Below are 12,465 nucleotides of genomic sequence, written 5' to 3'. Positions count from 1 at the left end.
TTGGTGCAAAGTAGTTTTCCAGAAAATCCCCCGCCCCAAACAGGACAAAAGTACTTTGATTCTAACTGCTCTGAAAATATTTCTCACTCAAAAGGCTTTCATATTGACATTTAGTCCCTGAAGCTAAGGAGGGGAAGCAGCAAGATTTTCAACTAAGTAAGAGCTCTTTCATTTTTACCGTCAAATCAAAACCAAAACCAAAATACCCCAATCCTGATTAGCCTTAGGTAGATCTAAGTAAAAAAAAAAAAAAAAACAAACCTATCTAGTCCAAGGAAGGGATCTTTTTGTAAGAATACGGTAAGTGGGTAGAAAAAGGGAAGGAGAATACAAAGGTGACAGTGTCACTGATTTTAATGTGAGTTTGGCCTTTTTCTTCCCAATTTAATGTATATATTAAGGTAGAAAACAATGCCAGATATCGGCAGGTATTATCTCTCCACTCTCAGTTTTGGCCATTTCTTGGAGAAATCGTTTTCCGGTTGGATGACCTGTTGCCTAAGCACTGATTTTGTTTTCACTTCTTTTTTGGAGGTGGGGGGCTAGGGAATGTTTGCAGTGCTTGATGGTTGTTAGCTTTGGGAAGTGCTCATATTGACAAAATAAGTCACAGAATGTAAACTTGTCATTCATCTGGACACTAGGCCCATGCAAACGTGGTGAAACCTTAGGTCACCATGGTCAAATGAAGACTCTCCTGAGTACAGCTTGGGTAGGTAAACTTACTTGCTTTATAAGTTTCACTGGACTGCCAGGACTTTAGGAATGTGGGTTTTTTGTTTTGTTTTGTTCTTTTGAGTTTATTTATTTATTTTTTGAGAGAGAGAGAGAGAGAGAGAGCACTTTCACACACACAAGCAGAAAAGGGGCAGAGAGAGAGGGAGAGAATCCCAAGCGGTATCCATGCTGTCTGTGCAGAACTCAACGTGGGGCTTAATCTCGTGAACCGTGAGATCATGATCTGAGCCAAAATCAAGAATCAGACACTTGACTGACCAAGCCACCCAGGTGCCCCTTAACTAGTGATTCTTAAACTTCAGGGTACATAAGAAACACCAAGGTACTTGTTAAAAATTACTGGGCTCCTTGAAAAGTACAGCATAGAGAATGTAGTCAATAATATTGCAGTAACGTTGTATGGTGACAGATGGTGACTACCCTCACTGTGGTGAGCATTGAGTATATGTAGAAATGTCAAATCACTATGTTGTACATCTGAAATAAACATAACATTGTATGTCTGCTATACTGCAATTAAAAAAAACCAAACTTAAAAAAAAAATTACTGGGCTCCAAGTAGAAATTTAAGGTCACTTAGTCTGGTATGGTGTCAGATTACAAATCTGCATTTTAACAGGGTATCTGAGGTGATTTCAGATCACGAAGTTGATTCACCATATTTTGAGAAAGGGTTAAATTATGTTTTTTCCCACACCTTCTTTATCAAGAAGAAAAGAGATGTAGATTAAATAACTATCCAAAATTAGGCTACAAAAGACAGAGCCATGATTCCAACCCAGGTCTAATTCTAATACATAAGCCCATGATTAATTCACACATTTTCTAGTCACAAAAAATGCAGAAAACGTGATTTCTGATAAATTGAGCCACACAGATTTCATGGTCCTAAGGTTAATAACTTATACCATGTGGCATGTGGGTGGCTTAGTTGGTTGAGCATCCAACTCCTGATTTCTGCTCAGGCTGTGATCTCAGCATCGTGGGATTGAGCCCTCATCAGGTTCTGCATTGAATGTGCCCCTCTCCCCCACTCATGCTTGCTCTCTCTCTCTCAAAAAGAAAAATAAAAGTAAACAACAACAACAAAATAACTTTTAAAGCATTACTGAAGTTTTCATTAAATTTCCTTAATCAGTTTCCTTTTTCAGGGAACTTTTGTATTATTAAAGAATTGAGTTTTCTTTGCAAGCAGATCATCCATGTTTTGGGCATGGCATCACTACTCCCTGGGTTAAGTTTCTGAGACATGCAGAAGTGGAAGAGGGTGGAAAGAGGCAGAAAGAAAAGAATGGTGTTAAATGGTGCTCAAGCTCCTCACTGTCATTAATGTCACCCTCATCACTGAAATGAAGAATGAAGGGTTGATATTACTACTAATAGCCAAGGGGTGCTTGGCTCAGTCAGTTAGGCGTCCGACTCTTGATTTCAGCTCAGGTCATGGTCTCGTGGTTGGTGGGTTTGAGCCCCACGTCAGACTGTGCTGGCAGTGCAAAGAAAGCCTGCTTGGGATTCTCTTTCTGCCTCTCCCCGTCTCTCTCTCTCTCTCTCTCTCTCTCTCTCTCTCTCAAAATAGATAAATAAACTTAAAAAAATTTTTAAAATACTAATAGCCAATCAGATGGTAATAGGTCATGTTCTACATTGTCTCCCATCCTACCCTGTGAGACCTTAGCTTAGTTAGGGCCAACAAATTTGGTTTGCCTATTCCAGTCCACTTTCTAGGGCAGAGCCAACATCTTGATGGACTTTTATGGCCTCCTAGTAGGACTAGGATGACTCATTTTCTATGTCTCTCACTTTCTCTTTTTATCTTCATTTTTCTTTCAGCCCAGCGACATGTCCTCACGTACATGGAAGATGCAGTGTGCCAACTGCTAGAGAACAAGGAAGATATTAGCCAGTACGGCATTGCCAGGTTCTTCACTGAATAGTAAGTACCTGAGTGCTTTGTCAATAGGGTGAGCCCAGAGAAGGCCCTTGGAAGCGGGCAAGGTACAGGAAGAATAGAGCAGGAAATTGTTGATTATGCAGTGGCACTGAATGCTTGGTTTTGGCAGGTCGGCTGAGGGCTGCCCAAACATGTTTTGGAATATGCCTTTGGTGCAGCTAGTTTTGTCCAGTGGTTAAGTCTCATGAGTGGTCATGACTATCGTAGCTCAAGAACTAATTGATCAGTTAGATCTGTTTCTTTAGGTCCCTCTTATAATTTTTAACTTTCTCCATTATTCAGAATACTCCGTCTTGATTGCTTGTAGTCAGTGTTCCTTTAGCCTGTGTTTTTTTGCAGCTGGCCTTTCTCATGGAAACGCTTGGGATGGTTTCCCTCTGCAGTTTTCTTCCTACAGGATGCTGTGTCAATCAGCTAATGATTTAAGAGTATTTATAGAGGCAGAAGAGCTTTCATAGTTTATGTCTTTGAAAGGTTGTGTTTCTTTGTAAAGCATGCTTGGAGTGTGTAAAAGTCAAAATGATTACTGCTTTTTTAATATCACAGAACTGTTTTTAGGCTGAAAGAGAATCCATTTTAAATACCTTGGTCTTCATGAAAGGATGTGCTAAAGAAATAGAAAATGTTATTTTTATTTCCAAAATGCCATCACATATTTGTGTAATCATTTGGAATCTCCTTCCCTTTTTTATGGTTTGCTGGGAATCGTCTAAGGAAGAGTAGCCTCTAACAGGCTTCTATTTCAGAGGAATCATGAGCTCAAGTCCATCCTCCTTGAAAACAGATTTTTTTCCTTTCTGTGCTCCACAGCCTCTTTGAAGATCAGACAGCTTTTCTAACAGCCTAACAGCCTAACAGCCTGGTTTGCTGTTAGGGGAATTCTTGACTCTCCCTAGCTCTTTTGCCAAGCTATAGGCCTTTCAAATAAAATCTAGATGTCTTATGGATTGGAATTTCAAGTCCCCAGGAAAAAGAGGCTCTGTAGGCACAGAGCTGGTCCCTTCTCCCAGTCCTTTAAAGGAGGATCAAGAAAGGAATTTTCCTTGTTCCCATGGTGTGGGCTGAAGCAAATGAGGTGGGCAGGGAATAAAGACTGAGATTGAATAGCTTTGCTTGCTCTTACAGAACTGACAAGCCTACGGGTCAAGTTTCTAGGCCATTTAATCTGTACCAGCACTCCTGAGACTTCTTGCCAAGTGAAATATGACTCTTCTGGGGGCAATGCTTCTTCCTGTTTTGTTTTGTTTTGTTTTGCCCATTTTACTCTACCTTCCTCCTCACCCCCACCATCTCCTGTATAAGTCTTTCCTGCCACGTTGGTTCCCTGAGGGCAGGCATCATGTCCTCCTCATCTTTGTGTTCCTAGTGCCTGGCACATAATAGACGGTAGGTGAATATTTGTTGAATACACAGCTGTATCTATATTTTAAGTTATTGCATACTATTTACTCTTATTCTTGATCATAATAAGTAATAAGGACTTTCTCTTGCTTTTTCTCTCTTTTTTGTTGATTCTTTTTGATAAAGCTCTCTATTCTGCCATATAAGAAGCTGTATACCATACATGTAGCACTCCAAAAGTGAACCCAGCTGGTCTCTATAACTGATTCTGAACTCTGTAGAGCAAATAGTAAAGCTTATAACTGTTTCAAAATGCTATCGAATGCTATTAACTGTAGCTTTTATCCACCAGTACACTGTTGAAAAATATATTAAGATTTTTCCATAGCACTGATAGAAATCTAGTTGCTAAGTAAGCTGTTTCTTGCCCTCAGGAAACTAAAACTTACAAGATGTGTGTGAGTGGCACACACCTGACACTTTTCAGAAATCATATTGGCCCAAGGCAAGTTATTTTGAGAAATGAACTAGCGTCAAAGCTCCAAACTCTTGGGGCACCTGGGTGGCTCAGTTGCTTAAGTGTCTGACTCTTGATTTCGGCTCAGGTCATGATCTCACAGTTTGTGGGATCAAGCCCCACATTGGGCTCTGTGCTGATAGTATGGAAACTGCTTGGGAATCTCTCTCTCCTCCACTCTCTCTGCCCTTTCGCCACTCGTGCTCTGTCTCTCAAAATAAATAAATAAACTAAAAACAAAAACGAGCCAAAAAATCTTAAAACCAAAAAACAAACAAACAAAAAACTTGAAAGGTGCAGACATACGATGAAATTGAAGGCGGTATTTGGTAGACAAGTAGACCTGGGTGGTAAAAGCTCCTGATTTTCTTTGATTATGAATTTTATTTATCCAGTGGAAATCCTTCTTCCTTAGGCCTCAGTTTTGTACCAATTCGTAGCAGTATAATGTAGGGAAAAGAGCAGTGCCCTAGGAAGAAGAGTTCCTTATTCTTGGGCAATTTCTGCAGTTTTCTGGGCTTCAGTTGCCACAGCTATGATATAGGTATAATAAAATCTGTTGTTCTAATAATAATAACAATGTAGCAATTATACACTATAATGAGCAGTTTTTAATGAAACTCGTACTGTGTCTCAGCCACTATAATTCTTTGAAGTAGGTACTATTATTATCACCTCTGTTTTATAGATAAGGAAACCAAGGCTCATAAAGGTTAAAATAGCTTCTTTAAATTCATAAGCTAGTAAGTGACAGAGTTGGGATCACAAACTCGTAAGTGACAGCGTTGGGAATCATGTCTTGTCTGGAGTATTTCAAAGGCTACTATTCTCTACTGCCTCTAAGTCACTATACTGCCTAACATTGCTAGAGACCTACCCAGATCGTTTTTGGAGGTCTCTTCTAGCTATAGTTTCTAAATTCTTTGAAATTTCCTTTATGAACTATACTCCACAAAGGTTATCACATAACCTTGTCTGGTGACCTTAGCTCATTGCCATTTAAATGTTTAGTATTGGCCTTCTTAGGGGATACAATTGGAACTGGCTCTAAACAGTAGGAAGCAGGATTTTTTAGAAAATATGTTAACAGTACACTTCCATCTCTCAGTTTCAAGTTCATACCTTGGGATTTTCGTGCACTTAATGATGGATGATTTACCTATAAACAATGATAAAAGTACTCTTTCAAATTGTTTTTGGAATGCTTTTCTGTTGATTTTCTTCTGTGGGTCTGCTTGTCTTCTCACCTGCGCTGTCTGTCATTCCTCAGTTGTTGGTGTTTTCCAACAAATCCATGATTGTTCCAGCAAATCTGCGTAAGCTGCAAAACACAAGGAGCTAAGCTGTACTGTGTGTGTATGTCTGTAAGACTGTGAGCTCTTTAGATCATATTTCTCTGGACACTCTTGAAAGAAGGATACTAAATCCCAGAGGATTTTCTTTTATGTCGTATGCAACCTCTACCTCTGAATGTTGTCTTTCAACCAGTGGAAGGTAAAGGGAATTAATAGCAAGAGGTGCCACTCTAAGAATAGACCAAGTGTCAGCACGGGGTCAGGACCTTTGAAGAAGTACATCCAAGAAAATGAGGCCAGAGTAGCTGTAACTTAGAAACCACAGCAGAGTGTGACCAGGTTCTTGTGGTAAAGATAAAATGAGAAATGTGGTTTTTCAAGACATTGGAAAATAATGATGAGAGAAAACCAGGCTGAAATCTGAGAATTCCTATCAGGATTGGGAACTATTCTTCACAGGCTAAATTGATAGTTACAACACTGTGGCATCAGGGAGCTTGACCTCCACATACTAATATAGAAAAGAATGATGCTCTGTGGTCTTGGTTGGTGGGCCCAGGAGGGCTCTTTCTTATGATCAAGTGTCTTGTTTTTGTTTCTTTTTCAATGATGGTTTTAGCTTCTTGGGGATGCTTTCATGATGACTGTTTGGGTTGCAAGTACACAGATTACCTTCATTGATAGAGGTTTATTTTAAGGCTATGTGAGAATATAAGACAGCATTCACCCATGAATTCATTCCATAATTATTTTTGAGTACTTACTATGCACCTGTGTGTAGTAGGCAGTGGAGCTATAGTAGTGAGCAAGATAAATAAGGTGATTCTTGTCATGGACCTAAGGGGTTAGTGAGGGAGATAGTCAATAAATAAGTAAACTGATGAGGACAATAGCAAAAGCTGATAGGTAATAAATACTTGCTGTGTGCTAGGCGCTGTTCGAAGCATTTCAAATGTATTATTTCATTTAATTCTCCCAATACTATGAGCTGGGGTTTTAATATTCTCATTTTTTTCCACATCAGGTAATGCAGGTGCACAAAAGTAACGTTCCCAAGGTTACACAGCTGATGGCCATATCAAGGCAAATAACACGGAAGTCACTAGGGTGATGTGATATACAGGATAGCCAGGAAGACCTCTTGGAAATGGCATTTGAGGGCTTCTCCCAGGGATGATTGGCTCATCGCATTGAAGAGCCAATAAGTTATGTCTGTTCAGGTGACTCACCTTCTTTTTGTCTACCTTTGTTATCTAAGCTTTCCAAAAAAATCATTTGATTGATTGTATTTCCTGCTACCCAGAATGGAATAACCGTAATAGGCAGTGATCCGGGAAAAGCCACGTTACAAGTAATTGGCTTCCCTATGCATCAATCATTTATCATAAGGGAAAGTAATAAAATAATTAGACATAAAAATTACCTGTGTTGTCTAATATCTAATAGAAATATGAAGATTGAAATTTTAGTGTTTAGAAAAAGAGCATTAATAATTATATCTTGATATATATTAATCATCAGAATTCACTTGGCAATTTGCATACCTCTTTTTATATACTCTTGCAGTAAAAAGCACTGGCATCAAATCCTCCCTTCTTTATTGTTTTGATTAGAATAAGTCCGTGAAATGTGAACACTAATTCACTCCTGGAGACAAAAAGGAAGTTCCAAGAGTGCATATTCCTAAATCACTTAAAATGTAACTCTAATGAAAACAACCCATGATTATAAAATATGTATTGTTTCTTCCTTTTTTAAACAGGTGCTCTAAGCCCTATGAAAGATGACCCACTTCTCTCCTAGGTAATCTAGAACAGTCAGAGTATAAGCTTGCAGTTCTAAAGTTGGCAGATTTTTTAAGATTATCCATCATCCAGGATTTAAGTAATGTTTTGGGTTCTTCTTGTGCCCATGGTAACAAAGGAGCAGTTTTGGAGCAACAAGAAACACATCAGAACAAATCAGGACTTCATGGATTTCCAGGTTCATAGCTTTGAATGAGGGATGGACTTGAGACTTCTCTGGGCCATTTCTGCTCCATGTTTTCCCTTCTTATTGTTGTTAAATTGAGCCAAATGTGCTGTGGTGAAGTAATGGTGACTAATCCTATTATAGGCTTCTTCAAAAGGGTATTGCTTCTCCCTGCAAACCACCCCCCCCCCATCTTTTTTCCATAGTTCAGTTCTTAGCTGGAGTTGACACACTATAACAGAAAATGACCCATTTCTCATTGTCAGCATCTGGATTCTCACAGACTGAGATAATTGCCAAGAATAGATTTTGCCTTGAGCTGGAGCAATCCTGTCCTCACTGTTATTGGCTCAGGCACTTCTGTTAAGATGTCATTTGTAAAACCTATAGAGGATTCTGGTTCTTTTCTATGTTACCAGGGGTATCCTATAGCAAAAGTACTCCAGAGAGACATAGTGGTGAGTAGAGAGTCACCAAAATCGATTTTGAAACTTAAAAATCCAGGTTCATCAAGGATATAAGCAGCTGCTTACTTGCTTAGAATCTGTCACTCTCTTCAGTCCCTTCATGTTTTGATTACAGGAAAACCATCCAGCAGCACTTGACCTGGTAACTGAGGAAGCCATTTCACAGCCCACTGGTCCCCTGACTCATTTAGAAGTCAGAGTCAAAGGTTGTGGAAGTAATAATTGGGCCCAGATTCTCCCTGTCAGGAGAGACCTTACTTCCCCACCTCTTCCCTTCTGCAAGTTAAGAGAAACTTAGCTGTTGTGAAACCATTCAGTAAGAGGAAATGAAGGAACTCCATCCTTGGCTGAAGTATTCTCAAGAACAAGTGATATTATTTCTGTTTTCATGGGAGCTGCTTTTATAGCTAGCTAGTATAAAATTTAGGTATAATTTTCTACCCACAAATATTTCCCCGTAGAGAAATTACTTGACTTATTTTAATCTATAAGTAATACAAGGAATCTTTACTTGGTCCAATCCACGTGTTAATCTTTCTTCTCATTCCACCGCTCTGATAATTCCCCGAGTCCCTCTCTGGAAATCAGGTAGACACACACAAATGTGAATGAACAGATCAGTAGCGCTATCAGAAATGTGAAATAGCTCATCAGAAGTCAAGAAACTTTAGTTCGTCAACAGCAGAACCATTTAAATTCAACAGTGTTTCTAATTTCTTCCATAATTTGCTTAGAACTCTAGAAGATCTGTGGTGCTGGCAGCACAGGCCTGGCACAAGAGCAGGAAAGAATGACACATTCTGGCACCTTTAGCCAGAAGGTCTTTAATGAACTGGGATGGGGGTGGAGGGGATGGAAGGGAAGGCGGAGGGACAGTGAGGATTTTGGCAGCCACACAAAGATTCTTCTTCCCTGAGAAAAGTGAAATGAAAGTCAAATGAAGCTTCTCTCTGTTACTATGATTTGCTAAGATGTTTGTCTGTCTCTCAACTTCCAGCCCCATGGCAGGTGCATCTTTACAGTCAGTGACTTCCCCGCAAAACAAATTATTTCTCAGGATCCCTCAACAGGGGTCATGTCCAACCAATTTCCTGCCCAAGGCCATAACGGTGATTCCTTCCTTCAGCTATCAGATGCAGTCTGACCAGCACAGTGGAAACCATCTTACCAGAAAATGTCACGAGCGTGTACATTTACATTAGGGACATGTTGACCTGAGCTCTGGCTGAGTTCTGGGGCTGCGACAGTCAGTAATGCTGTTTCTGGGGTGGCCAGAGAAGCAGCCTTGAGTTCATCCCTTTGTCATTAAATAACATCAACAGCAAATGTCTTTGTTAATGTCCTCGTGTTATATTTTTCAGGTCGGGATCATGCTAGGGATAATAATACCTATCTCACAGGGTTGTTGTACAAATGTAGTAAAATGACATGTATAAAATGGCTGGCTATCTAGAATTCATTCTTATTTTCAAATGGTCTTAGAATTGAAGATTTTGAGGACTTTTTAGTCTCTCTTGTCTTCTGTAATACCTCTTGCTTACTCTGCCTTTTGTGTGCTTTTTTGGAGATTAAAGACATTTGATGATTTTCTGCATCACCATTAGCCATTTAGTGTTAGCCACTTTACTCATCATTTGGTTCATTCAGAGAAAGGTCTAGGAAAGCTTTTCTGTCTTCCCTTTTCCCACCACTAAGCCATTTTCTCACTTCCTGGCTATACCCTCTTCTCTCTGGCTGCCAAGATGAAAAACTTCAAGGTGTAATAGGAGACCTGAGCTAGTCAAGTCTATCCAACTTGCATTGTTCCTACTCTAAGCTCTAGCAGTACAGGGATGTGCTCAGGGTAATGAAAAGCAGACGTTCTCTGCTGAGGTCATGGCTCCTCATGCTGGCAGCCTGCTGCAGGAAGCTGTTTATCTGTGCTTGCTGAGCCAAACTCCAGCCTCCCAACAGTTGGAATGTATTGAGAAACCACAGAGCCCAAAGAGACAACGTTACATAGGCAGTTCCAGGCAGGGAGAGTATATTTACACCATACAAGCCATACAAGCTACAGTTTACATGTGTGGGGATAATTGCTCATCTGCACACTCTCAAACTGCACCTTCTATGCAATATATATGCCCTCTCAAGGGGGTTTAACCAGGAGAATTGTACTGCTATATCCAAAATGCCCCAAACACCTACTATATAGTACTTGCCATAAGGAAAAAGAGGTAGTATAGAAAATTTGATGTAAAAACCACCTTTTTAAGGTAGTGTTTTTCTGAGTCAAATTTGATGCTTAGAATCTTGAACCATACAGACCCCGTCTCTAAAGCATCCCATAACATTGTTCCTTGCATGGTTTTTCCAACTACATGTTTTTCTTATCTCTTTACCAAAACATCAAGTATGGTTATAGTTTCAAATGTGACTGTAAGATACGGTCCCTTGCCTAGAAGGGGATGTAATCTGCTTAAGGAGATAATGCTTACTGATTAGCAAACAATTAGAGAGCCATTTCAAGACCTTATACAGTGGCACTAAGTTGTGCTCCGAGGTCTGAGAATAAGGAGACATAATGGGTACTAGAGAAGTTAAATGAGGCATCATAGAAGAGTGTGTCTTGACTTGTGTGATGGTTAATTTTATATGTCATCTTGATTAGGCTAGGGTATGCCCAGACAGCTGGTAAAACATTATTTCTGAATAGTCCTGTGAGGGTGTTTTCAGAAGAGATTAGCGTTTGCATTGGTAGACTTTAAAGAAGATCCACTCGCATCAGTGTGGGTGGGCATCACCCTGTTCCTTGAGGACCTGATTAGAACAAAAAGGTAGAAGAAGAGTGAATTTTTTGTTTGGTTTTTTGTTTTTTGTTTTTGTTTGGCTTTAGCTGGGACATCCATTATCTCCCACCTTCGGACATCAGTGCCTTTGAATTTAGACTAGAACTTACATCATTGTCCCTCTGATTCTTGCGCCTTTGGACTCAGACTGGGACTTAACACCACTGACTCCCCTGGCTCTTAGGCTTACAGACTTGGATTGAATTACGCTACTGACTCACCTAGTTCCCCAGATTGCTGATGGCAGATCATGGGCCTTCTCGGCTTCCATACTCACGTGAGCCAATTCCATAATAACATAAGCTAACTCTCTTCTTGTATATACAGTTTACCCTTGACCAGCACAGGGTTAGGGATGTCAATCCCCAACACAGTCAAAAATCCATGTATAACTTTTGACTCCTTGAACAACTTTACTAATAGCCTACTGTTGACCAGAAGCCTAAACAGTTGATCACACAGTTGATTATTATTTACTATATTTTTACAATAAAGCTAGAGGAAAGAAAATGTTATTAAGAAAATCACAAAGAAGAGAAATTTCAGAGTCCTGTACTATAAAAAATCTGTGTATAAGTTGACCTGCACAGTTCATATTTGTGTTGACCAAGCATCAACTGTATGTATGTATCTACTGCTGGTTCTGTTTTTCTGGAGAACACTGACTAATACAACCTGGAAAGGTGAATAGAATTTGGATAAGCAAACAAGAAAGAAATATTTTTATGTGACATGAAAGTACTATAGCATAGTGGTTCACAACACAGACTTTGCAGTCAGATCTATGTGTGAGGGCCTGCCACTTACTAGTATGTGAGCTTATGCAGGTTGCTTAGTCTCATCTATAAAAGAGAGAGACTCATATATAAAATAGAAAGTTCCATGTTGCATAATTATTGGAAGGATAATGAATATAAAGTGCTTGGTATTCTACCTATGATGTACTAAGTGTTGAATGAATGGTAGCTACTGCCACTGTTGTTGTTTGTGCATTCAACAAATATTTATCGAATGCCTTTGTGTTAGTCAGTATTCTAGACACTGGGGGATACAGCAATGAAAAACAGATTAAAAAAAATCCCAGCTTTCATGGAGCTTCCCTTCTGACATTAGCTTTCATTCTGAAACTGTATTTTACCTTTTTTCCTCTTGTAATAATTTTAGACTTATAAAAAAGTTGTAAAAATAACATAGAGTTACCATATCCCTTTCACCCAACTTCCAGTAATGTTAACATCTTCTCTAACTATAGTATAATTTTGAAAATCAGTTCATTGAAAACTATTAACTATCTATGGACATTATTAGAATTTGCACCTTGATTTTTGAAGGGTAATTTTTTCTGGTATAAGTTCTA

The 12,465-nt window shown here is 39.3% G+C and overlaps 1 protein-coding gene across 3 annotated transcripts in view; it reads left to right on the top strand.

Annotated features, from left to right (window-relative positions):
• CSTPP1 (centriolar satellite-associated tubulin polyglutamylase complex regulator 1) overlaps positions 1-12,465 on the top strand; it is a 202,245-nt gene that overhangs the window by 46,673 nt on the left and 143,107 nt on the right. For all 3 annotated transcript variants that reach the window (XM_086677525.1, XM_086677524.1, XM_086677526.1), the window contains exon 2: positions 2,569-2,671. In XM_086677525.1, the coding sequence (XP_086533651.1) occupies positions 2,569-2,671 (103 nt within the window). The remainder of the gene's footprint in view (positions 1-2,568; positions 2,672-12,465) is intronic.

Source organism: Puma concolor, chromosome D1 (assembly GCF_028749965.1).
Source record: "Puma concolor isolate L17-30 chromosome D1, mPumCon1.1.hap2, whole genome shotgun sequence".
Taxonomy (NCBI): Eukaryota; Metazoa; Chordata; class Mammalia; order Carnivora; family Felidae; genus Puma; species Puma concolor.
This window is presented reverse-complemented; position numbering and strand designations above follow the sequence as displayed.